At 61.1% G+C, this 26525-nt stretch overlaps 1 protein-coding gene across 5 annotated transcripts in view; it reads right to left on the bottom strand.

Moving 5' to 3' along the window:
- CSNK1D (casein kinase 1 delta) overlaps positions 1 to 20609 on the bottom strand; it is a 30493-nt gene extending 9884 nt beyond the window's left edge. For all 5 annotated transcript variants that reach the window (XM_089318547.1, XM_051838859.3, XM_070060091.1 and 2 more), the window contains exons 1-6: positions 20203 to 20609; positions 15235 to 15345; positions 3947 to 4095; positions 3285 to 3513; positions 2798 to 2968; positions 1567 to 1715 (exon numbers count right to left, since the gene is read on the bottom strand). In XM_089318547.1, the coding sequence (XP_089174673.1) occupies positions 1567 to 1715; positions 2798 to 2968; positions 3285 to 3513; positions 3947 to 4095; positions 15235 to 15345; positions 20203 to 20278 (885 nt within the window). In that variant the 5' untranslated portion in view covers positions 20279 to 20609. The remainder of the gene's footprint in view (positions 1 to 1566; positions 1716 to 2797; positions 2969 to 3284; positions 3514 to 3946; positions 4096 to 15234; positions 15346 to 20202) is intronic.
- Between the last annotated feature and the right edge of the window lie 5916 nt (positions 20610 to 26525).

The raw sequence follows: 26525 nt of genomic DNA, 5'->3' as shown, positions 1-26525 counted from the left end.
GGCTGCAATGAGGGACAGACAATGCCGGAACAAGGCGGGTGGCCACCTGATGCCCAGACCCTGGACTATGGGACAGCAGCACGGGGCTGGCCTCTGAGCCACAGCACACGGTCGTTCGCGCCCTGGGACTCCAGCCCCAGGGCAGGATGCCTGCCTGCCCGCCCAGTGGTCTCCAGCCACACCACTGGCCCTGCTGCCTTCTGAAGAGGCAGCTGTACTCTTCCACTAGATTCTTTTTTTTTTTTTTTTTTTTTTTGACAGGCAGAGTGGACAGTGAGAGAGAGAGAGAGAGAGAAAGGTCTTCCTTTGCCGTTGGTTCACCCTCCAATGGCCGCCACGGCTGGCGCGCTGCGGCCGGCGCACCGCGCTGATCCGATGGCAGGAGCCAGGTGCTTCTCCTGGGCTCCCATGGGGTGCAGGGCCCAAGCACTTGGGCCATCCTCCACTGCACTCCCGGGCCACAGCAGAGAGCTGGCCTGGAAGAGGGGCAACCTGGACAGAATCCGGCACCCCGACTGGGACTAGAACCCGGTGTGCTGGCGCCGCAAGGCGGAGGATTAGCCTAGTGAGCCACGGTGCCAGCTCTCCTCCACTAGATCCTGTCAACTGCTAAGGTGCTGAGTTGAGTGACAGCTGGGCGGGACAATCTTCAGTGGAAGAAGGCACCAGAGCTGGACCAAAGCGGCCAGCATCAGCAGCAACCGCAGCCAAGTGGGAACGGCTGCCTGCCCTCGGTCTGCAGGGCAGAGTGGGGAGAGCTTCAGAGAGAGACGGCGACATTGGTTCACTCCCCAGACGGCTGCAAAGGCTGGGGATGGTCCAGGTTAAAGCCAGGAGACAGAACTCCATGGTGGTCTCCCACATGGGTAGCAGGGGCCCAGGTTTTTGGGTTTGGGCCATCATCTGCTGACTTCCCGGGCACATCAGCAGGGAGCTGGGTATCAGAACTGGGGCTTCGACGGGACGCTGGTGCTGCAGGCGGCAGCTCAGCTCACTGCACCCCAGCACTGGCCGGGCACAGCCATGGCGTCTCATGCACACATCACGAACTGTGGTGAGAAGGATACCTAACGTGAGATGGGCTCACCACAGGGCCAAATCCAGACAGCAGGTGCGCTCCTCACAGCACGGGGGTCCCCACAGCCCCCACGGCACTGGGCCCTCTGGCTCCCTGCAGCCCCGGGTGACGCTGGGTGAGGGCACCGCAGGCAGCCCCACGGAGCTCTGAGAACTGGTGCTGGCCACTCCAACCCCAGAAACCTGCACGTGCCAACTCCCAGGAGCTGCGGCTGCAGGCAGACCTCTCGGCCACTCCAGGACCTGCTGCCCGCGTCACATGGTCTCAGGGGAGCCTGGCTCTCCTCGACGGCACACACCCGCATCAGCCCAGGGCCCACAAGGGATACCGGGCTTCCCCAATTTGGCAAACATGCCCTAAAAACCCAAGCCCTCGACGGCACAGTCGCCTGCACACGATGTGGCCCTGGACGAGGGCCGCCAGCTTCCCACCGATGGGCAGTTCCCGTCATGCCTCGAGAAGGCAGAGCTGGCGGCGGCAGCACTTACAAATTTGAGCATGTTCCAGTCGAACACGTAGTCGTAGGAGAAGCCCTGGCGATGGAACAGGTTTCGGAAGAGCTGTCTCAGGTACGAGTAGTCGGGCTTGTCGTCAAAGCGCAGGGAACGGCAGAAATTCAGGTACGTGGCGAATTCAGCTGAAAGACAAGCAGCACAAAGCTAAGCGAAATGCCCACCTGTCAATACCACTGCTCACCCCTGTGGCCACACACCCAGGGAGTGTGCCGCCTCTTGCTTTATTCGGGGTTGGCACTGTGGCACAGTGCGCTGAAGCCTCCGCATGCGGCAGCGGTATCCCACCCAGCCGGGTACTGGTTGAGTCCCGGCTGCTCCACTTCGGATCCAGCTCTCTGGGATGGCCTGGGAAAGCAGTGGACTCTCTCTGCACCCACATGGGAGACCTGGAAGAAGCTCCTGGCTCCAGCTATTGTGGCCATCTGGGGAGTGAACCAGCAGATGGAAGAACCTGTCTATAACTCTACCTCTTAGATAAATATTTAAAAAATTATTTACTTAAAAGACAGAGAAACACACACACACACACACACACACGAGGGAGGGAGAAAGAGAAAGAGATTTTCCATCTGCTTGTTCACTCCCCAAATGGTCACAATGGCTAGGGCTGGCCCAAGCTGAAGCTGGGAGCCAGGAGCTTCTTCCGGGTCTCCCATGTGGGTACAGGGGCCCAAGCACGTCAGACGAACTCCACTCCTTTCCTAGCACATCAGCAGGGAGCTGGATCAGAGCAGAGCAGTCGGGTCTTGAACGAGTGCCCACGTGGTCTGCTGGGGTAGCAGGCGGCAGCTTTACCCGCTATGCCACAGCGCCGGCCCTGCAAGTGTGCATTTTAAAACCAGCCACATTTTGAAGAATCTAGGCCTCGGGAAAGTGTTTTTAAAATATTCAACATCACATAGCAAACTTAATTTTACCCAGGGAAGTCTTAGAACACAGGAAAACTCAGTGATTACGAACCCAGACACTGAGGTTGGCTATAGGCTGTGGTCAGCCCACAAGGCAGGTACAGCCACCACTCACTCTCCACCTCCCAACGTCCGAGACATTTCGCAAGGTCAGCCGGGCCTTGCCTCCACCTCCTCTGGGCTGACGGAGCTCCCACCAGAGACACTCGGGATGCATCAAACAAGAGGCCACCGTGACCTCCACACACACAGCGGCCCCTCTGCCGCCACGCCTGCTGCGGAATGAGGACACTCACAGGGGTAGCCTTTGCACAGCACTTCGATGGGGGTGGACATCTTCTTCTCGCTGATCCGTTCGTACTTCTGTCTCTTGGTGGCAGCCTTCAGCCCCTGCCAGGGCAGAGAGCCCAAGTTGAAGTACATGAGCACGTAGCCCAGGGACTCCAAGTCATCCCTTCGAGATTGCTCTGCAAAGAAAAGGAACGGCGTGAGGGCTGGCGGCCGTGTGCTCGCACAGAGGCAACACTCGCCCCCTCAGTGGCGGAAGGTGCTCCCAGGCGCCACTGAGGACCGCCCCAGCCCCAGCCCAGAGGGGGCAACATCCTGGCACCGCCCTGCCTCCTGCCGGACAACCAGGCTTCAACTGCTGCTGCAGCCAGACTGTCTGCTACAAAGGCCTGATCAGGGCCCCGGCAACAGACACGCTCACAAGCCTGGGCGCCCGAGATGCGCGATGCACACACCCACAGCTAGCTAAGCCAGCACCCCGCGGGCGGGGCTCACCAATTCCGAGGTGCGTGTTGATGGAGGCGTACCGCGCGGTCCCTGTGAGGTTCTTGTTCTCACGGTAGGGGATGTGCTGGTGCGTCCTTGCGTCCCGGTACTTCTTGGCCAGCCCAAAGTCGATGATGTAGACCAGGTTGCCTTTCTTCCCCAGCCCCATGAGGAAGTTGTCTGGCTTCACATCTCGGTGGATGAAGTTCTTCGAATGGATGTACTCAATGCGGCTGATCTGCGGCGACACGAGCACCAGCACGCGGTGAAATCCCAGAGCCGCAGCCTCACGGAGCAGCCAGGCGGCAGTGAAGCCCGAGCCCGTGCCGGCACGCTCCCAACAACCGTCAGGACGGGGGCGCCGAACTGGACGTGCCCGAGCTGCCCTCTCTCTGCCCTCACTGGCCTGCAAGGGGGCCACACACAGCAGGCCGAGCCCTCCTGCCAGACACTGGTCTGCACAGGGGAATTCGCCCGGAAACTGCACACTGGTTGCAGTCAGCTGTGCTCCTACGTGGAAGAAAGCCAGTGCCGAGAGCTTGGAGAGGGAGGCCCTCCCCACTCCCCAGCTGCCTCCAGGCAAGGGCTAAACAAACCTCAGGTTGCACCTGCGCCCTCCCAGGCTGCCCCGGAGACGAGAGTAAGCGTGGCCCAGGGAGCCAGGGTCGTACCATCTGGTCAGCAAGCAGCAGGACAGTCTTGAGGCTGAACTTCCTGGAGCAGAAGTTGAAGAGGTCCTCCAGGCTGGGCCCCAGCAGCTCCATCACCATGACGTTGTAATCGCCCTCCGCCCCGCACCACCTGATGGTGGGGATGCCCACTGGGTGAGGAACCAAGAACTCGTCAGCCCAGGCCACCGCACCAGCGCCCGGCCCAACACCCAGCCCTCCTCCCCGCACAGGGCCGCCAGTGCGGCGATGGGCAACTCGGGAGAGACAGGGCAAGGCAGGGCAAGAAAAGGCCGCGCGGACAGGAGCAGCAGGCCAGTCAAAGCCAGTTACCCTAAGGAGGTTCAGAGGGTCTACAATGCCAGGAAGAGGAGGAGAGAAACAGCAAACCGTTCTGCTGCTGACCAGCTGAGATAGAAACAGAAGCAGGGGCTGGCCGTGGTGCAGCCAGCTAAACCGCCAGCTGCGATGCCAGCACCCCGTGTCAGAACGCACAGTCCAGTCCCAGCGGCTCCACTTCCAACCCGGCTCCCTGCAAATGTGTCTGGGAGGGCAGTGAGGGATGCCCAAGCAGGTGAGCCACTGTGCCCGCGTGGGAGACCCAGAGGGGGAGGAGCTCCCGGCTTTGGCCTGACCCAGTCCCAGTGGGTGCAGCCATTTGGGGAGTGAACCAGCAGATGGAAGACCTCTCTCTGTTTCTCCTCTCTCTCCCTATACCTCTGCTTTTCCAATAAATAAATAAATCTTAAATTTTAAAAAGGCAAAATCAATGAAGTCTTTTTGGAGATCTGTAGCCACAGTTTGAAACAGACAAGTCAGTGATATGAGAACAAAGATGACAGGATGCATTCAACACTGACCCACAGCTCTGAGCACGGGGAGGAAGCTAGAGGCGTCAGGGTTTCCGGTCAAGCTGCTGCATGGGGCATCCGCATCCCTGTCAGGGAACCTGGTGAGTCCTGGCTCTGCCTCCAATTCTAGTGTCCTGCTATTGTGCACCTGGGAGGCAGCAGGGGTAACAAAGTACTTGGGTCCCTCTACCCACGTGGAGGACCTGGATGGAGGCCCCAGCCCCAGCCCCAGCCCCAGCCGCCGTTAGGGGAACAGACCAGCGGAGGGGAGCTCGCTCTCATGAATAAATAAAAACACAGCTGTTTTCCAGAACCCCTCCCCGACACGTCCTCCAGTCTGATCCCCGCTCCGGGTCCTCAGGGAAGCAAGGCTTCGCAGTGCTTTCCCAGCACGGGAAAACCTGACTGTCCGTCAGGTTCCACACACAGCGCTGGAAGTCGGCTGGATACACTGTCTGCTCATGCCGAGCGTGGCAGGGTCAGTTCTTCTCTTTGCAGACAAATCTGGTGTCAGTAGGGAACTCCCTGGCTTCCCGCGTATGTGCCTGGAAATGGCAGATGCCCGTGCCACCGCTCTGGAGACCTGGATGGAGCAGCCGTAACTGCGAGCGCACAGCTGTCAGGACAGTCGGCTCGCACTCAGCTGGGAGTTTGTTTGTTGTGGGAATCAGGAGACAGGCTTGCCAGCAGCACCATCGCCCACAAGGCCCGCAGCTGTCTGCGTGGCTGAAGTGGTTTCGTGTCGTTTCTTTAATTCATTAACCAGTGGACAGCCCTACAGGGGAGGACGACGGATTGATTCCACATTCCACTTTCTAGATCTAGCGTTAGAAGACCCGTCCCCTTGGGGCCGGTGCTGTGGCGTAGTGGGTAAAAGCCACTGCCTGCAATGCTGGCATCCCATATGGGCGCAGGTTCGAGTCCTGGCTGTTCCACTTCCTACCCAGCTCTCTGCTATGGCCTGGGAAATCAGGGGAAGATGGCCCAAGTCTTTGGGCCCCAGCACGTGCATAGGAGACCCGAAGGAAGCTCCTGGCTCCTGGCTCCGGATCGGCTCAGCTCCAGCCGTTGTGGCCAACTGGAGAGTGAGTCAGTGGATGGAAGATCTCTCTCTCTGCCTCTCCTCTGTGTAACTCTTTCAAATAAATAAATCTTTTTTTTTTTTTTTTTTTTTTTTGACAGGCAGAGTGGACAGTGAGAGAGAGAGAGAGAGACAGAGAGAAAGGTCTTCCTTTTCTGTTGGTTCACCCCTCAATGGCCGCCGCGGCTGGCACGCTGCGGCCGGCGCACCCCGCTGATCTGAAACCAGGAGCCAGGTGCTTCTCCTAGTCTCCCATGCGGGTGCAGGGCCCAAGCACTTGGGCCATCCTCCACTGCACTCCCGGGCCACAGCAGAGAGCTGGCCTGGAAGAAGGGCAACCGGGACAGAATCTGGAGCCCTGACCAGGACTAGAACCCGGTGTGCCGGTGCCGAAGGCGGAGGATTAGAGCCGCGGTGCTGGCCACAAATAAGTCCATCTTAAAAATAAAAAGACACGTGCTTAGGAAGGAGTATGGCAGATGCCTCATTTCCTAACAACCCCTTCCCTCCACCTTGCGCAGATTCAGGGTTGAAAACCCCGGGGGGGGGGGGGGGGGGCGGAGCCCGTCGTGCCCTTCCTCCTGCCAGGACGCCACATGGGACCTCGACCTTCACGGAACTGTGTGCCATTTGCCGATTTGGGGAGAAGTTAATTCCTTCCACTGCACCTCTTGAAACACACCAGTGGACTGAGTCCATAATTAAAAGCATTTTCCCCCGTCAGTCACTGTCTCATGAGCTTAGCAGATTTGCAATGTGCAATGTGTTCCATGGTGGTCCTAGAATGCAGCGGAAGACCCCAGGGCGGTGCTGGACAGATCCCTGGGGACTGCGCGGGCCGGGGCCTGCTTCCTGAAGCCGAGTGGGATGGGGTGGGGGCACACCCAGAGCGTGGGGCAGTCGGGACCCCCTCACTCTTGCTGTGCTAAGAGGACCGCCAGCGTGGCCCGCGGAGGCTCTCGTCTACTGAAAACACGGAGGAGTCTTCAGACTCTTCACCAGGCGTTAACAGGACTTAGCCGGCTTATTCCGGTTGCAGTTTCCAACCTGTAAATGTGTAATCTTTTCCGCCTTCCCAGAACCCTAACTCTTACAGACTCATTAGTGTTGGACCAGTACCTCTCACATCTCAACCCTTTGTATACACTATCTTACAGACTCATTAGTGTTGGACCAGTACCTCTCACGTCTCGATCCTTTGTATACACTATCTTTGCAGATGCACTGAAAAAACAAAACCCTTAAAACACCAAACAGAACGAAGTCAGCACAGGGGCCGGCGTCGCGGCATCTGGGTTCCGCCATCGCCTGCACCAGCGTCCCAGACCGGAGCGCAGGTTCAGTCCCAGCTGTCCCACGTGGACGGCCCAGCTCCCTGCCCCACGGTCCTGGGAGGAGCAGCAGCAGTGACCCAAGGACCGGGCCGCCGTCACTCAAAATGGGAGACTGCAAGGAGCTCCTGGCTGCGCCTGGCCCAGCCCCAGCACTGTGGCCATCTGGGGAGGGAACAGCAGACGAAGGCCTCTCTCCCTTCTCTCTAACACTTTGCCTTTCAAATAAATAAATAAAATTTTAAGGAAAAAAAAAAGTACAGAGCCACTGTTCTGGCACAGTGGGTCAGGCCAGCATCACTTCTGTATGAGCACCAGTGCAAATCTACACTGCTCCTTTTTTTTTTTTTTTTTCAATTTAAAGACTTATTTATTTATTTGAAAGTCAGAGTTATACACAGAGAGGAGAGGCAGAGAGAGGTAGGTCTTCCATCCCATGGTTCACTCCCAAATTGGCCATAACGGCCGGAGCTGTGCCAATCCGAAGCCAGGAGCCAGGAGCCTCTTCTGGGTCTCCCATGCGGGTGCAGGGGCCCAAGGACTTGGATCATCTTCTACTGCCTTCCCAGGCCATAGCAGAGAGCTAGATCGGAAGAGGAGCAGCCGGGACTAGAACTGGCGCCCAGATGGGATGCCAGCGCTTCAGGCCAGGGCATTAATCAGCTGCGCCACAGCGCCGGCCCCTGCACTGTTCCAATTCTGATCTAGCTCCCTGCTAATACACCTGGAAAAGCAAAGGGGAACAGCGCTGTGGCGTAATGGGTAAACCGTCACCTACAATGCCAGCATCCCATATGGGTGCAGATTTGAGTCCCAGCTGCTCCACTTCCAATACGGCTCTCTGCTAATGCATCCGGGAAAGCAGAGAAAGACGGCCCAAGTGCTTGGGCCCCTGTACCCCTGTGGGAAACCAGGTTGAAACTCCTGGCTTCCACCTGGTCCAGCCCTAACCTTTGCAGCCATTTGGAGGGTGAACCAGCGGATGGCAGATCTCTCTCTCTCTCCCATTGAAATAAATAAATCTTTTTACCAAAAAAAAAAAAAAAAAAAAAAAAAAAAAAAAAAAATTGGGGCTGATGCGGTGGCATAGTGGCTTAAACCTCTGCTGGTGGTGCTGGCATCCCATATCCGTGCCACTTCAAGTCCCACCTGCTCCTCTTCTGATCCAGCCCTCTGCTGTGGCCTAGGGAAACAGCAGCGGACGGCCCAAGTGCTGGGCCCTGCAGCCGCGTGGGAGACCCGGATGGAGCTCCTGGCTCCTGGCTTCAGCCTGGCCCAGCCCTGGCTGTTGCAGCCATCTGGGGAGGGAACCAGCAGGTGGGAGACTCTCTCTGTCTCTCCTTCTGTAACTCCACCTCTCAAGTAAATAAATAAATCTTAATTAAAAAAAAAAAAAAAAGGCAGAAGAAAACCAGGGGGAGATGGCTCCAGTGTTTGGGCCCCCGACACACATGTGGGAGGCCCAGAAGGAGTTCCAGGCTCCTAGCTTTGGCCTGGCCCAGCTCTTGCCATTGTAGCCATCTGGGGAGTGGACCATCAGACAGAAATCTCTCTCTTCTTTCCCTCTCTGTAATTCTGCCTTTCAAATAATAAACAAATATATTTTTAAAAAATAAATTGTAAAAAGTCATTTTAAATCTTAACTGTATTCCATGTCAAGGAAGTTAAACAAAGGCAAGGGAGATATAAAAACGGACCCAAACCTGACATCTAGAGATGAAGACTACGCTGACTTGGAAAGACCGCGGGGCGGGGCAGGGACAGAGGAGTCTGGGTGCTGGGAACATGGCGCTCTTGACACTGCTACCTCCTAACCGGTGTTCAATAAATTCAAAACTTTCTGAAATACAAAGTGAAAAACAGAAACAAAAAAACCAGGGTGGGACTGGTGACAGATCAGACACGGTAGGAGCAGCCAAAGCTTTCAGAACATGACTGAGAAAAAGCCAACAAGTGATGAGTAAGTGCGGGACAGCTTCCAGCCCGCGTGTCACCTGGAGCCCGCGAAGGAGGGGACAGAGGTGGCAGGAGGGGTGGAGTCGCACTGGGAACCACAGACTCAAGCTCAGAGAAGTCCAAGCACAAGCACCCTAGGAAGACCTCACCTAGCGACCACAGTGGGTGGCCACTGCAGCGCTGGGCATGCTCAAGAAAGACCTTCAGGCAGAGGGGAGCAGGGCCGGCCCGCACGGACCACACCATCGACTGCAAAGCACCGACACGGCACAACGTCCTGTGGCTGCCCACAGGGCTCCCCCACGGGATGGCCCGTCCCTCTGAGACACGGCCAGGGGAGCCTCGAGTCGCCGGCACAGAAGCCAGCCACATCTGCAGGCAGCCTGCACGCCTGTGTGGGGCCTGGTGCTGGGAACCACGCAGGGCCAGGTGCACCCAGGGCCCTTCCTGCGAGCTGCAGTCCCTCAGGAGGGTCTGAAGCACCCTTGGCCACTCGGCGCCTCTGTGAGTTCTGGGGTCATCTTGTCAGAGAAGGAACTTTGCTGCCACTGTCTGTCCAGAGCGCTCCACAGAGCCCCCCAGCTGCATCTCCCTTCTCCAACACAGGGGTCTGCGCACAGGGGAGCGTCCCCAGCGCCCTCCAGCCAGTGCTCACCTGGGACTTAACCTACGTTCCTCATGGGCTTATTCTGGCAGCTCTCTGTAGCACCTTATTTATTTATTTATTTATTTGAAAGGCAGAGTTACACAGAGAATCTTCCATCCGCTGGTTTATTCCTCAAATGGCCCCAAAAGCTGGACTGAGCCAGGCCAAAGCCGGGAGCCTGGAGCTCCATCCAGGTCTCCGGGTGGACGCAGGCGCCCAAGCACTTGAACCATCTCCTGCTGACTTCTCCTGCAGGGCCTTGGATGAGAAGAGCAGCAGCTGGGCCTCAAACTAGTGCCCACATGGGATGCTGGCATCACAGGCAGGGGTTGGACCAGCTGCTCCACGATGCTGATCCCTGTAAGTAGCATGTAAAAATCTGTTTTGGGGACAGGCACTGCGCCTAGCCAGGGAGACGCTCAGCAGCTGGGGCTAGTGCTGTGCTGCCTGCGATGCCGGCTTCCCGTATGGGAGCACCAGGCTGGGTCCCAGCTCTCCACTTCCAATACAGGCCCTTGCCATGTGCCGGGGAAAGCTGCAGAATCTGCTCCACACACTTGGGACCCTGCCACCCATTGGAGATACAGGTGGAGTTCCTGTCTCTTGGCTTAAGCCTGGCCCAGCCCCAGCCGTTAACGGCCATTTGGAGAGTTAACCAGTGGATGGAAGATCCCCCCGCCCCGTAACTCCGTCTTTTCAAATAAAATGAATCATATAAGTAAGAAACAGACGCTCAGCACGCTGTGTCCCAGCACCCGAGCTCGACACTCGGCTCTGGCTCCAGCCTCCAGCCGATGCGGACCCCGGAAGGCCCTGAGGATGGCTCAAGAGCCCAGGTTCCTGCCTTCCGCGAGGGAAACCTAGACTGAGTTCCAGCTCCTGGCTTCAGCCCAGCTCAGACCCGACTGTCACAGAAAGTTGGGGAGTGAACCAGTGGACTGGTTTAAATCCCTCTTTTGGGGCTGGCACTGTGGTGTAGTTGGTAAAGCTGCTGCTTGCAGCACTAGCATTTCTTACGGGCACCAGTTCAGGTCCCAGCTGCTCCGCTTCCGATCCAGCTCCCTGCTAATGTGCCTGGGAAAGCAGCGAAGATGCCTTAAGTCCTTGGGCCCCTGCACCCATGTGGGAAACCAGAAGAAGCTCCTGGCTCCTGGCTTCAGATCAGCTCAACTCTGGCCATTTGGGAAAGCAATCAGTGGATGGAAGAACTCTCTGTTAATTCTGCCTTTCAAATAAGTGTCTTTAAAAAAGAGAGAGAAATCACAATTTTTAACTGAGTGGGCCGTCAGTGTAATGAAATGAATTGATTATCTATTTTGACCTTATTTTAGTATCTTGCTGACCTTTCTGATCTGGGGACGGGTGTTTGGCAAAGCGAGCTGCTGGCCGGGACACTCATGTCTGCACATCAGAGTGCCTGCCTCTGTGTCCAGCTTCCTGCTCCTGCACACCCGGGGAGCCAGAGGATGACAGCCCAAGCACGTGGGCCCCTGCTGTCCACGTGCAGACCCCAGTGGAGTTCCGGGCTGCTGGCTCAGCCTGGACCAGCCAGGAGCCAAATTTTGTACTTCCGTGGAGAGAACCGGCAGACAGATCTGCCTATCTCTGCCTTCCAAATAAAAGAAAAGAAAAAGAAAACAAAAAAACACTTTTCTAATTTGCCTTGTGTTCCCCACGTGGCAAACTCTACTTTCCATAAACAACAGGTTTATTTCTTCCTTTCCTGTCCTCATTCTTGTGTGCTGCCTGGGGCAGCACCAGCAGGGACACGCAGGACAACGAGGAAGCGGCACACACCGAGCTCTGGCGCAGGCAGGCGGCAGCTCAGGTCTGCACCACCCCTCAGAAGAGACACTGAGCACTTTCTGGAAGGGCCTGTCAACTGCAGCCACGAAGGAGCCCCCACTCAGCTGGAGACGCCGGCTGGGGGACTGTGGCAAGTGCACGGGAGTCCCCAGAGGCACTGGCTGTAGGAACCACCCACAGCTCCTCACCGTGGAGGAAGTGCAGTGCAGGAAGTGCAGCGCCGTACACAGGCATGACGGGGCATGACGCAGCAACCGCAATCCATGCGCTGTGGCTACACCCACAACACTCACAAAATGCGGTACTCAGGGGTCACGCACGGACAGGCTCCGACCCATTTACAACCGGGGGCGTGCCCCACGGCAGCTCTGTCTCTTCAGTGGCAAATGACACGGTGGCCCTATCCATGGCATCCGAGACCGGACACGACACAGTAAAAGCAAAGTGCCTTTGCTCAGAGGAGGCAAAGCTTTCTGCCTGCTGCGCGCGCCCCGGCAGACTGACCCGCAGGGGAGCCCCAGGGCGCCCTCGGCCAAGAGGCCCCTGTGCAGCAGGAACCTCCCGGCACAGGCCCGGCCAGGGGGCCACCGTGAACCACACATCTCGTACCAGCAACATGTGGACTCGAGTTCCTGAAGCAGCCTGTGGGGCCAGCAGTTAGAAAACGGCGACCCAAGTGTGGCCACTGCCACACCACGACGGCGGCACCCAGCCTGCCCGTCCCGCCACACCCCACCCCACCCCACCCCCCGCAGCCCGGACCCTACACACAGGCTTCATCCAAGCCCGGAGGCCAGGGACCGGCGAACGCTTTCCATCCCAGCGTGTGACAAGTGTCATCATAAAGTTGAAGACTGCATTATCGCAAATAAAAATTCCAGCCTTGAAGCATCACTAGTGCTTCTAGACATTTCTCTGGTGAAAACAAAGAGCAAGCAGGGGCTGGTGTGCTGCCCCGGGTGCCCGGCTCCTTGGGGGCCATAACCCCACTCCTGGGGGTCCACTTTAACGTTCTTGACCCCTGACCTGTTGGGTACGTTATCTGGTACTGTGAAAGAGTCAGGACGAGAAGATGGTGGTGGGCAGGCAGTGGCCGCCCTGCGAGCCAGAGCCCCACCCCCCACGCCTGCCCACTGCACACAGCTGCAACCACGGAAACGCGCTCGGCTGAGGAAGTGGCCGCAGTGGCTTCTGGGGAGAGCAGCTAACAGCCTTCAGGTCCTCCCTGGCGCTGCTCCACTCAGATAAAAGCCTGCTGTCCATCCAACAGCTAACTTCCGCTTATTTCTGATTTGTAATCTATTGTCCCGACCAGATTCTGGACAGGTGGGAGCACCTGGGGCACCCTCCCGACAGCTGACCGCTGTGGAGAGCAGGCAGTGGAATGCCGAAGTTCAAGCCCGTGTCCTCAGGGAGGTAACATGGTCACCCGTGCCTCAGTCTCCACTGGGAACCCAAGGCTAATGACACCAATTCTCCTGCACAGGACCAGAGGTCGGCTGGGCCTGACGGGCGCGTGGGAGGTCCTGGCTGACCCCAGTGCTGAGAGCAGCAGGAGGCAGGGCGCGCCTGGCTTTCAGCTTCCTCCTGCAGCACCACTCGTGCCAATCAGACATAAGCCAGGTCGGACTGGGGCTCTCCTGAATACCAGTATGTGGTTCCCAAATTTGAGGGGGAAAACACCAACCAACCAACCACAGTCAGAGGCATTTGTGCTGTCTCGTGTCCACCTAAAGGACATGTCCGGCCAAGGCTGGACCACAGGAACCCCAGGTGGATTCTGGGCACAGCAACTCCTACAACCCTGTCTGTGACTCCAGTTTGGTCTCAGAATGTCAATGACCTGAGTTACGAGCACTGGTTTCCTGGACACACTCTGACTTCATGGTACCTGCCAGGCATGCACTGAGAACAGGTGTAAAAGCTGGCCCGTGCCTAGGCAGTGCCCAACGTGGCTTTACATGCAAAGCCCACACAACAAAGGGTTCACTTCTGGAATCCTACTGGTTTCCAAGATCCTGGAGAAGAGACATGGGCAGCAAAGAGGGAGCAAGTGACTCCCATGGCTCCAACAAGGGGTCCTAAACAAAGGCACGTTTCCCCTGGGGCAGGTGGCACTGCCTTACGACAGAGCAGAAGGCCATGACCAAGGGGAGGGGCGCTCCCACACCCAGCCTGCTGCCCAGCCTCCCACAGTACATGGCAGCCCCACAGCCAGCAGCAGTGAGACCTTGTCCTACACCCAGTGCCCGAGCTGGGCTTTTAAGGGGCTCTTCCCCCGCCCCTGCCCCGAGGTGTGCTGTTCCTTGATGTCAAGATTTATTTGGAAGGCAGAGAGACAAAAAGAGAAAACAGATGGACAGAGATCTTCCACTCTGGTTCACTCCCCAAATGGCTCCAACAGCCAGAGCTGGGTCAGGCTGGGCCAGGCTGAAGCCAGAAGCTCCACCTGGGTGGCAGGTGCCAAGCACTCGGGCCACCATCTCCTGCCTTCCCAGGCTCATCGGCAGGGAGCTGGATCAGAAGCAGAGCAGCTGGGACCTGAATCTGCATTCCGCTGCTGGGATGCCAGCATCGCAGCCACAGCTTAACCGGCTGTGCCGCTGTCAGGTGCAAGCCCCCGGCACAGCTCCCAGCCACCAAAGGCCGAAGCCTGCATCATTTGCTCCCTGCAACTTGTTACAACCTTCAACCCCTACGACCTCTGCTGAGGGCACCCCGAGTGCAGACACTCGGGGCTGGGACTCTGTCCACCTCTCTCTGGGCCACGGCCAGGGCACGACAGGGTGGGCACCAGGGAGTTTCCATCTCCTCGGCCTCCTCCGGACACTTGACACAGGCGCGTGCTGCTGGGGGCGTCTGTGCCGCCAAGGGCACGGGGGGTCACCTTCACTTCGCCCAGCAAAGCTCGGCAACTCTGGTTTCCGTCGGCACTCAGCTGAAACCACTCTGGTTGAGGGAAGGCATCCAAGGCGCCACCACCGTGGCCGAAAGGGATGCAAAGGGCGCCCGGGGCAGAGCAAAGCACCACAGGGCTCCTGACCGCCAGGGCCTCCAGAGGGAGAGGCACTGCCGTCCCCTCCAGGAGCCCGAGGCGGGACCTGCGGATGCCCACGGGTGCCGAGTCTTCACGGCTCTGAGACCCCAAAGGAAACTCCTCCGTGCTCCACCAGGCAGGCTACTTCAGAGCCCACAGAAGCGCGGTCACCCTGGATCGGGATGGCACGTCCAGGTTCCACAGCTGGCCCTCCAGCCAGGCTCCGAGGCCCTGGGGTGAGGTTTCAGGACGGGGAGAGCACACAGGCTGAGTCACAGGCAGCCATCTTCAAAGTCCTCATTTTGCCAGGAAGAACGGGAGCCCAGAGTCTGAAGGGGCCCAGGGTGGAGAGCAGGCAGAGGCCACACCCAGGGACCACGAGGTCACATGAAGCCTCGGTTTCTAAGACACTGTTACCTGACAACACGCAGGAAGGCAGCACTCAGTTTCTTTCCGTCGAGCCTCGGAATGCAACTACCGTGCCTTGTTCCAGAGTGTGGACAGACCCCTCCGCCCCTCCCCAAACAAGCCAGGACGCATCCCCCCAGCAGAGCCCTGGTTCCTCTCACGGTGAGGGACCTACCTCCTCCCTGCATCATTTTGTAGATTTTGCTCTCAATGTGGAGCTGAGGGTGCTTGGTTTTGACACATTCCAGCTTGATGGCGACTTCTTCTCCTGCGGCAATGTCCGTACCTTGGCAAAGAAAGAAAACCACAGGCGTCAGCTGTCTGCTGCCCACAGCCCACCCGGCGCCGGTACGCTCCCCTCTGGATGACAGGTCCTTGGAGACCATCACCACGGTCCCCTTGTCGGCAGGAAGTCTACACAGCCCACCCTGCTCAGTGTCAGGGCACAGACACTGCACAGGAAGTGCCCCTGAACCCACCTGCTCAGTGATTCTGTCCCTGCTTCTCAGCACTGCCTCAACACCCACGGGGTATGCCTGCATCTCCCTGTCGCAGGAGGGCTGGGTTCTCCCCAAAACCCACACCACCCCAGCCCACTGGGCCTGGCGTGAGCCACACACAGACCTCGATGGTCAGGCAGCTGTGCAGGGCTCAGGCCCCACACGGTCACAGGGATCCTTTCGGATCAGCACATCCCATGGCCTTCAACCAGGCCCAGGGATGCCCCTCTGGCCTCCTGGGGATAGCAGCCCAGAAAGATGCACTCTGAGGATGTCTGCCCTGTGGCTAGACTCCACCTGGGACACCTGGCATGGCACGAGGAGTGCCTGCGTTTGAGTCAACTGCTTCAGCTTCTTGCCAACGTGCAGCCTGGGGAGCGGCAGTGACACCTACGGCTGGGCACCTGCCCCTCCCTCCCCGGCGTGGGAGGCCGGGACTGACCTCCTGGCTCCACCCCGATTCAGCCTCCTGGTGCAGGTACTCGGGGAATGAACCAGTGGATGACAGCTGTCTGTCTCCAAACAACTGCTTATTTAATAACCAAACACGGAACAGACTGATTTTCTGCGCCCTAACCACAGCTTTGGTGAGCTTGTAGCAGACCTGGTGACGCACCAGCTACCACTGTGATGTCCAGCCCACGAGTCCAGAGGCAGCACCGTGTGGTCCAACCCCCACCTCAGCTTTACACAGACGTCCCACGCCTGACCCTGACCCTGGGCTGTGCTGGCCTCCCCTCTGCACCCAGCACATGCTGCCGTCCCTGAGGCATGAACCCTGGCCCTAGGAGCCCGGACAGGACCAGGAACTGGCTGGTCCTTAGCAACCAGGCCCCCACTGATTCCCAGGCAGCCAAGGGGATGAACGGGGTAACAATTACTTGGCCTTCTGAGCTTCCCAGATGAGCCGTGAGGTCAGCCAGCACGAGAACAATCGAGTGCTGCCGCTTACACATTCCGGGAACAAACCCAGCACCCGAGAATGGCCTGGAATGGCTGCCCGAGACACAGCACTTCAGCAAGTCCAGGCCCAGAGCCTCCCCAGGCTGCAGCGCCGCAGGCACCCTCAGCGCGTCCCTGCAGGGACGGTCCCGGCCTAAGAGCTTCCTCTCCATCCAGCGCTCTCTGGGGCACTCAGGAGGCGGGCCATACACTTGGTTCTCCTGTCGACAGGCAGGCAATCTACCCAATCACCAGAGAAATGACTTCATCACGCACCTCCCGTGCCCCTCACAGACCTGGACTCAGCAGATGGGAGGGACAGTGAGTCATCTGCTAGTTACGTCAGCAGCTCCCTCACCCCAAAGCAGCAGTGGCACAGCCTTCGGTCAGTGTGGCCGGTGGCAGCCAAGGTTCACAGCGACAGGACGGCAGGGAGCCACATAACTGCCGGAGGGCGGGGACACTGCTCGCTCCACTTCCCTGAGGCCGAGGGGCGGATGCCCTGCAACGCTGACAGCTCTGAGCACGAGCCCCACCCCATCAGAGCCAGCCCCACGGGCCGGGCCAGCCATCAGGACTGGACGGGAAGGCCGCCCGACGTCCAGGCTCCCAGCGGACGCGAGGGCGGTGCTTGCTCCGCACCTGTCAGGGAGGAGTGCCAGCACACAGCTTCAGGCCCTGTGTCCGGTGGGCAACACCCCCACCTGGCCGGGCAAACGTCAGACCCGCTGGCGTGCACACCCCTCCGCACACCGGTCCACGAGAGGGGCGAGCACAAGCAGCCATGGCGCCACGGCCACGCGGTCTTACTCTACAAAAGGCCTGGAAATAAGACAGGTGCCCTCCACCACAGGTGAGGTCTGAGAAGTGCCCCGGAAGGACCAGTGTGTGACAGGTGTCGCTGAGCTCGGTTCCAGATTCAGACCAAGCCCAAAGCGGGGCGGGCAGCGGCAGCTCCGCAATCCTGCTCTAAGAGGGTCAGTCACTATGTGGACACAGGCTGCTGTGGGTCCTAGAAGAGAAAAGCGCACCCCTCAGGGCGCGCAGACAGCAGAGGGAGAACCCAGTGAGCCTAGCCCAGAAGCAGGAGCCCGTCCCTGGGCGGGGAAGGACTCTGCACTGCCAGCCAGGATGTCGCTGTCCCAACAACAAGGCAACAGGGACCCGCCTCGGAGCAGCTGGGCAACGGTCATCTCACAGGGCACCTGTCAGCCAGGTGGCCCAGGCAGAACTGTGGCTTCTCCTACCAGCACTCAGGGAAGCCCACTTCCGAGGGACACAGACGCCCCGGCCCTCCACACGGCACAGGGGCGATGCCGGAAGAAGAATCGGGAACTCCTCTCCTCTCCAGGCCGCCAGCACTGTGGGGTTCTGCGTGCTACACACCCCGCGCGGTGCCGCTCCAGAGACAGCTGAGCCGGGGGAAATGTGAAAACCAAAAGAGGCTGCTCAGGGCCCCTCCCCAGGATGGAGACCAACGCCAGCCGCCGGCGAGGGCCCCCCTCCCGGCACTCAGCTCCCACCGCCTGCCTCTGGAGACCAACGCGACGGAGGACAGAGGCTCAGCCGTGCCGGGCCCCGCCAGCCTGCGCGGCCTCTTCCCTGGGATGCCAGGCTGGGAACACACGGTCCACACTAGGAACACGTCCTCTGTTTTCAGAGGCTAGCAAGTGTGTAGGAGTGAAAGGGGTTTCCACTGCCTTGGACACCCCCCACCTCCAGCACATGGTGACATACACGGCCACCACAGTGCCAGCGCAGGGGGCACACAGCCACGGCCCACACCAGCGCCACTCCACAGGTGTGCGGGCTGCCACACCTTGCCAGCTTGCCCTTCTGAAGAGACTTCTGGATGCGGCAGGCTGAGACTGACAACTGACATTGAATTTCTTAGCGGCCCAAACCCAGCACATACACTTTCCGGAGCCCAGGCATTTGGCAAATAGCCCTAGGGTGCTGGCCCCACCCCGCCCCTGCCTTCCCTCCTTCCAGCTCCAAACACCTGGAAGCACACGAAATGCCAGGTAGGAGCTCAAAGCAGGAGGGCAGGGTCAAGGGCACTCACGCCACACGAGAAGGGGTCGCGACACCTCAAGTCCGACACAGGCACGACCAGCCTGCACAGCCTGTCCTCAGAGGGTCAGCCGTGGGCCCAGCGCCAACGCTGCTGGAGGAAGACGGGTCGTGCCCTGAGGGATGCGGGCCACAGCCCATGTGAGAGGCAGCGGCCTCTGGAGCCGGACTGTACGCAGTGCCACGGCGTGCCCAGCCAGCACAGCGGGGTAGCCGAGGACGGCGCCTCACTGGGCTTCCACTCCACAGGAAGCTCCCGTGTCCGTGAGTCGCCTGGTGACCACCGTGCCACGACTGGACTGGCTGAACCCACCTCTGACAGCACAAAGCCGTCTCAGGCCGCAGAACAAAGTGTCAAAGCCTCCCCTTTTGATGCCCACGGAAGGGTGCTTGATGGGCTGGCTTTTCGGTGTAGATCCCAAATCCTGAGGTTAAAACTTTTGCCAAAAATCCATTGTTCTATAAATAAGCCAACTACTTCCATTTACCCGGCACTCCGGCTCCCGGCACTGCTGAGCGCGCAGCTGGCAGACTACTTAGAATAAATATTTAAAATGCCTCTGAAGCATGTTTTACTCAGCAGGCTATTAAGGGAGAAACTCAGGTTCAGACATCCACGCGGCCTGGAAGCACCCAGGCCCCAGAGGTCCTCACGACCACCTCCGCCCTCGACGGCCGGAGCGCAGGACAGAGGCAGGGCCTGTTCACCCGCCCTTCACAGCAAGTGCACCTGCCGGCCCGGGCTTCGGAGTCACTCAGGAACGGGATTCCACCGCGGAACCAAGCTCCCGGGAAATCCCGCACCGTGCGCCTCCCGACCCGTCACTGGCCTCTGCCGGGGCCCACACCTGGGCACGGACGAGGGCCCACAGGTCCCGGAAATGGCTGCGGGGCGCGTCCCGGCCCAGACAACACTTTCCGCCCTCCTACTGGGGACTAAGGTGTCGTGTGCGCGCGTGTGTGTGCGTGCGCGGGGGGGAGGGGCGGCCCACAGGGCCCGCGGCCGGTCAGTTACCTGCAAGGGGGCCAGCGGAAGCCACCAGGAGCCGTTTCTGACAGGGACCCCCCCACCGCCCCCAGCACGCAGGTCATGCTGACATTTCGCCCACACGTGTGCAGTGCGGGGATGCGGGTGCCCCAGCAGGCGCCAGACCCACCGCAGACGGGGGACAGTGGCCTTTGTTGACGGCGGCGACCTCAGGCCAGCGGAGGACGCTGCCGCCCGGCCCTGCCCCCTGCCTGCTCCAGGCCCTGCCCGCCCCCAGGCCCGGAGACCCCTAGACCCGGCGGCACCCCCTCCCGGAGGCCCCGCGCCCCCGATCCTGCTGTCCAGCCCCCTCCTCACCGGACCTCGTCCCACTGCTCGGTGCCACTGCGCCCCCGGCCCGGCCCATCCCCAGGCGCCGCTGTCCCCTCCCCCTAGGCCTCGCTGACCCCCCCCACGTCCTGCCCACCCCCAGACCCCGCTGTCCGCCGAGCGGCCGATGGTTTCTGGCCACGATCCGGCGGCTCCTGAGCCCTCGCCCCCGCCTTCCGCGGCCGCCCGGCCTCGGACAGCTGCGGGGTGCGGGTCCCCCGCGGGAAGGGGCGGCCGGGGGGAGGGGCGGCGGCGGCTCGCGGGGCCTCACCGAGATAGATGTCTCCGAAGGAGCCGCTGCCGATCTTCCGGCCCAGCCGGTACCTGTTCCCGACTCTCAGCTCCATGGCGGCGGCCCGCTCGCCCCTGCCCTCCCGGCCGCTTCCTGGGTCTGAGCTCCGGAGGCGGCGCCGCTGCTGCCGCTACTGCGGGTCCGGCTCCGGCTCCGCCCCCCTCACGGCCCCGCTTTCACCATAGCTTTCCGGCCGCTCCACCGCTCCCAGCGCCTCAATACGGGGCGGATGGGACAGTTCGAGCGCCGCCGCCCCTGCTCCGGCCCGTGCCGGCCCAGCTCGCCCTCTCCCCGCCGCGGATGGACTCGGATCTTCCGGGCCTAAATCCCCCTTCAGCTGCCTAAAGGAACCGCCGCCATCGTGCTGTGACGTCACTTCCCCTAGCAACCCGGCGGGGCGGGGCCTCGCCGCTCGGTGGGCGGGGCCTCGCCGCTGGGGCGGGGCGAGCGAGCTCCTGCGCACTGCCCGCCCCGCGCCCGCAACGCCGGACCCCGGCCCCTCGCCCCTCGGTCCCCGCCACCCAAGGCCACCCGTCGTCTTGTCGCCAGCGGGCACCACGTGCCGGCGTCCCCTGCCCCGCAGATGCCTCGCGACCGACCTAGGAAAGGACCCGAGCGGGTCGTGTGCAGGAAGGAGACGGGGGTCGGGGGCTCCCGGGGCTGGAGCTGACCCCGCCCCCGCCCCGATCCGGAGGGAGCCCTGTAGGCTGCGAGCGCGGAAACGGCGTGCGGGCCCCCGCAGGAAGGACGCGGGGTGAGGCTGGGCGCTGGCCGGAGTCAGCGTTGGGTCCCAGCTTCGTGGGGTCTGGGCGTCCTTGCGAAGGAGGTCACGGACTCCAAAGTTAAGGCCGAAGGCAGCTCTGGATCCCTGTGCCTGAGCTCTGCCCGCAGAGACGGTGGGGGGCTCTTCCAGGCATCCCGACGGGGTTGGTCCCCTCCAGACACCCCGGGGGGGGGGGCCCAAGAAGGGCGATCTTCTGGGGCTTCCGCGTGCTCCCCAGCCTGCTGAAGGCGAGCACCAGGGCACGCATCCCCAGCCACACTCTGCTCCATCCAGCCTCCTGACCCCCAACGTCTGGAGGTCAGGTTTTGGGGCCCCGGGCACCAGTCAGGCCTGGAACCAGGTTCTCGGGCTCACGGGTCAGAGGTGGATTTTGCACCTCGTGGACACAATGTGCTCCTAGCTCTTCTGCGGGAAGGCGGGGGAGGGGGGCAGGAGGAGCCTGGCGCCCACTCCCTGCAGTTCCTGCCAGCGCCTCGAGGAGCTGCAGGGCTTGGGGCAACCCCTCGGCCTGCTGCTCATTCTCGGAACGGCTCAGGACAAGGGGGTGTCACCGGGACCAGAGCTGGTGCCTGTGGCGCCCAGGAGGGACCCCGGCGGGAGCGGTGCTGCCCAGCTGCCCCAGCACCGGCTGCGGCCCCCGTGTGAGGCATCCCCCAGCCCCAGGAGCGCCCTGCTCCCGCCTTTCTGCCCCTTGTGCTCCGACTCCGCCCCTCTGCCCACTTGAGTGACCTGAGGCCAGACTGGACGTCAGGTTCCCCGGAGCCCCCTGCAGCAGCGAGGCCACTCCAGGCGGCTGCTCCTGCCTGACTGCTGGGACTGGCCCCGGTGGCCTCCAGCCGGCACCTCCAGTAGTTGGCCCACAGAAACACTGGCCCAGGGGGGGCGGGTGACTTGCATGCGAGCTCAGTGGGGTCAGGGTTCAGCCGCCTCCTGCGGTGCTGGCATCCCAGATGGGCGCCAGTTAGAGTCCCCGCTACACCACTTCCGGTCCAGAAAGCAGCAGTGGACGGCCCGAGTGCCTGGGCCCCGGCACCCACGTGGGACACCTGCACAGAGCTCCTGGTTTCTGGCATCAGACTGGCCCAGCCCTGGCTGTTGCAGCCACTGAGGGAGTGATCTTCAGTGGATGGACTCTCTCTCTCTCTCTCTCTCTCTCTCTCTCTCTCATTAAACAGAAAAGGAAAGGCGATCATCATTGTGAGATGCAGACGCTGGACGCAGAGGGACTCAAAGTTTTAAATTTCTAGGTTTTTCATGGCAGCTCCAGTTTTTAAAAAATATTTATTTGAGGCCAGCGCCGCGGCTCACTAGGCTAATCCTCCGCCTTGTGGCGCCGGCACGCCGGGTTCTAGTCCCGGTCGGGGCGCCGGATTCTGTCCCGGTTGCCCCTCTTCCAGGCCAGCTCTCTGCTGTGGCCCGGGAGTGCAGTGGAGGATGGCCCAGGTGCTTGGGCCCTGCACCCCATGGGAGACCAGGAAAAGCACCTGGCTCCTGCCTTCGGATCAGCGCAGCGCCGGCCACAGTGGCCATTGGAGGGTGAACCAACGGCAAAGGAAGACCTTTCTCTCTGTCTCTCTCTCTCACTGTCCACTCTGCCTGTCAAAAAAAAAAAAATTATTTGAAAGGCAGAGTTAGAGAGAGAGATTTCCCATCTGCTGATTCACTCCCCAAATGGCTAAAGCCAGGATCCAGGAGCTTCTTGCGGGTCTCCCACAGTGGGGGAGGGACCCAAGCATTTGGGCTGCTTTCCACTGTCTTCCAGGTGCATCGGCCAGGAGCTGGACGGCAGTGGGGCGGCCGGGACTGGTGGCTGCTGACTCACTCCTGCGGCGCCACGGGGCCGGCCCCGGCAGCTGCAGCGTCGAGTGTTCTGTGTGACTGAAGGAAGCGTGGCCGTGGCCGTGGCCGTGCCAGCCGGGGAGCAGTGTCGGGACTTGGAGATGAGAACTCCTGGTCCACACCGCAACACGGAGCCTTGAAGATACTGCCGAGTGACCCGACGACACCAAGGGACAAACCCCACAGGACGCCATGGCTCAAGGCTGAGCCAGAAGGGGGGACGCCAGGGGCTTCCTGGAGGGGCCTCGGGTGTCGGTGTCACGGGGACGGAGCTTCAGTTTGGGAAGACGAGAGGCTTCAGGAGCTGCGGCGGTGGTGGAGAGGGACAGGCACTGCGGTGTAGCTGGAGAAGCCACCGCCTGCTGCACTGGCATCCCGTGTGGGCGCTGGTTCCAGTCTGGCTGCTCCGCTTCCGAGCCGGCTCCTGCCGCTGCACCTGGGAGAGCAGCGGAAGATGGCCCGAGTGCTTGGATCAACGAGGGAGACCCGGAAGAAGCTCCTGGCTTCGGCCTGGGCAGGGCTGTTGTTTGGGGAGTGAACCAGTGGCTGGAAGACCTCTGTCTCTAACTCTGCCTTTCAGATAACTAAATAAATCTGAAAAAATAGAACTTCTGGAGGGAGAGAGGGGGCTGGGGAGAGTGTGGAGATGCCCGTGCTGAATGAGGTAGCCGGAGGTGGCTGTGAACCTCCCGTCAGGCAGCTCAGGCCTTCTCGCCTGTCCCAGCTCTGACTGGCTCCTCCCCTTGTAGCCCCATGGGCTGCCCCTGTAGCTCTCACAACCCCCCCAGAGCCAGCCTGTCTCCACGCCCCGCATCCCCCCCAGCCAGGCCACCCCCCTCCCGTAGCTCTCACGCCCCCCTCCCAGGCTGCCCCCCGTAGCTCTCGTGCTCCCCACAGCCAGGCCACCCCTCCATGCTCCCTCCCCAGCCTGGCTGCCCCACCCCATGGCCCCCTCCCAGGCTGCCCCCCCTAGCTCTCGTGCTCCCCACAGCCAGGCCACCCCTCCATGCTCCCTCCCCAGCCTGGCTGCCCCACCCCATGGCCCCCTCCCAGGCTGCCCCCCCCCCCCCGTAGCTCTCGTGCCCCCCACAGCTGGCTCCCTCACTTGTCCGGTGGTGCCCAGACTTGCCCGCGGCACCCCCTGCTGTCTGGGCTTTGACAAGGCTTGGGGCAGTGGGGACGGCAGGAGTGCGGGCAGGTGTTAGGCCGGCCCTCCTGCTCTACAGACGCCTGTCTGTGCCCTTGGGGCGCACGGGCTGTGCCAGGCCCAGTGCGTCAAGCCGTCTGGTGCTGACCTGGGGCCTCCACTGGCCTTCGTGCCCTTGTGCAGCACAAACTGGAGGAGTTCTGGGGGCTGGCACTCCAACACCGGGGCGGCCCCTGGGTCCGGTGAGGGGCACGGTTTCTCCTTCAGGGGATGAGGGCAGGGCCTCCCAGAGGCCCCACCCCAAGAGGCCCCACATTGTGGGCTTCGGGGACAGCAGGGCCCAACACCAGCCCGCCTCCTCTTTGTCAGCAGCTGCTTTGGGGCTGGAAAGCTGGGCCCAGGCTCTGTGGGCAACTCTTAGTGCCGGTGCTTCCCGGCCTCCCCGCGGCTGCACCTGTGCACAGGGACTCCTGGTTCACGCACAGCTTCCCCACGGCGTGAGCCGAGCAAGGGGAGGCCCCAGCTTCAGTTTCTCGGCTTGGAAGCCAGGGCCCTGGCGTCCTCCCTCAGTCCCATCCTCCACCTGGGGCCACTGGCTTTGAGCCTGGGCACGAGGCGGGAATGAACAGCCCCTTGACCCCAGCGCCAGGTCCACCAGGCGGAGGGGACTTGCTGCTCTGGTCACTCATGGCCCCAAGAGGGAAGAGCACCCTTGTGCTGGGCAGGTGGTGACCACCTGGGTCATGCTGGGGTCCCCTGGGCAAGCGCGAGGATCACATGGGTGGGGGGAGCCCCCAGCAGGCTGTGCCTGGGAGGGGGAGGGGCACCTGGCAGGTGCTGCTTGTAGGCCCTGGAGTCCCCTGAGCTGCTGGCGCTGGCCTGGGCTGGACACGGCCGCATGGGTGAGTGGGTAGGGGTCGATGGGGCCCCTGGTCTTGGCCAGGCTCCCTCTGACTCTCTCTCCCTCTTCTCCAGTCCCATCTGTGCCTGCTGGAGGCCACCCTCAGGTACAGGTGGCCAGAGACCACCTGGCAACTCCCAGTGGGCACCCTGGAGGCCGGAGGCCGGCTGGAGGCAGCCAGGCTGGGTGAGAGCACCAGGGACACGCCCTCGCCTGGTTGGGGGAAGAGGCACCCGTGCAGGAGCCTCCCCGGAGCCCGTGGGAGCGGGCTCTGGCCTGCGCCGTCCTCTCTTCTCCTTTTCTGAGCCTGGGGCTGTGGTTTGCGGCTCTGGCAGCTTCCGGACCGGGTCTGGAGGAAGAGGAAGGGCCGTGGTCTGGGAGAGGGCAGCCAGTGTGGAGGGAGACCCAGGACTGAGGTGTGCTCGTGTGATGTGTGTGTACACATGGGCAAATGCCTGTACGTGTGTGCTGCTGCATGGGTGTGTCCATGGGTGTGAATGTCCACGTGTGGAGGTGGGTGCGTGTGCATGCACATGTGTGCTTTTGTGTGCACGTGGGTTTGCATGTGTGAGTGTGCTTGTGTGTAATGCATGCATGGGTGTATGCATGTGTGAGTACATGACTGTGTACACGTGTGCACGTGTGTGCATGTGTCTGCATGCATCTGTGTACATAGAAATGCTTGTGTGGGCGTGCCTTGTATGCACACATATGTGCGTGCTTGTGTGCTGTGTGCCTGCAGTGTACATGTGTGTGTGTGAATGTGCACAAGCATGTGTCTGCACGCATGTGTATACACACGAACACGTATATGGGGGTGCCTGGTGCATGCATATGTGTATGTGTGTGCACTTGTGTGGTGCATGGAAGCTGATCCCCTTCCGTGGCAGTGCTGTCCCTGCCTGTCCTGGGCCCCTGCTGGCTGCTCTGTCCACTCGGTCTGTACACCAAGCACTCCCCTGCGCTGGGTCAGCATGGGGGCAGCACAGCTGCACGGCTGCCTTCCTGACAGCAAGTCCGGGGGACGGTCCCTCCTGTGGCCCTAATTCAGTCCCCAGAGAACTGACCGGGAGGAGGGCAGGACAGGCACTCCTGTGTCTGCCTGGCTGCCAGCTCAGGCATGCCCGAACCTGGGATGTGGTCCTGTCCTCTTTTATCTAAAGCAGTAGCTGGAGCTCCAGCCATCACCCCCGTGTCCTAAGCAGCAGATTAGAGGAGAGAGCGAAGGGAAAGGGCACAGACAGGAAGTGCTAGGCTGCTGCCACAGGTTTGGCCCTGGCCTTGTGTTGCCAGAGCTCCGTGGAGGCCAGGGCTGCAGGTGGTCGACTGCACGAGGGCCCTGTCCTGCCCTCCTCCCGGTCAGCTTCGACCTCCGAACCCCAGCTCCCTGCCCCTCCACCCATGGGCTGGGGGCTGGCTCTGGCGGGCTCACAAACAGGCACTCGGAGCTTGCAGGTGCAAGGACCTAAGCCGTCGCCACCGCAGTCACCCACGGCCTGACCTCAGCCAGCCCCCAAGGGGGCCCTCGCCTGTCACCCGGTCCCAGGCGGGGAGCCGGTCCTGTGGCCTCCTGGAGTCTGAGGGCAGCTCCTCTCTGCCCCAGCGCCCTGCCTCAGGCCGCCTGTCCTGCT

Source organism: Oryctolagus cuniculus, chromosome 17 (assembly GCF_051225735.1).
Source record: "Oryctolagus cuniculus isolate XC-2025 breed Fujian yellow rabbit chromosome 17, ASM5122573v1, whole genome shotgun sequence".
NCBI classification, from domain to species: Eukaryota; Metazoa; Chordata; class Mammalia; order Lagomorpha; family Leporidae; genus Oryctolagus; species Oryctolagus cuniculus.
Note: the sequence above shows the minus strand (reverse complement) of the source record. Positions and strands in the feature narration are given on the sequence as shown.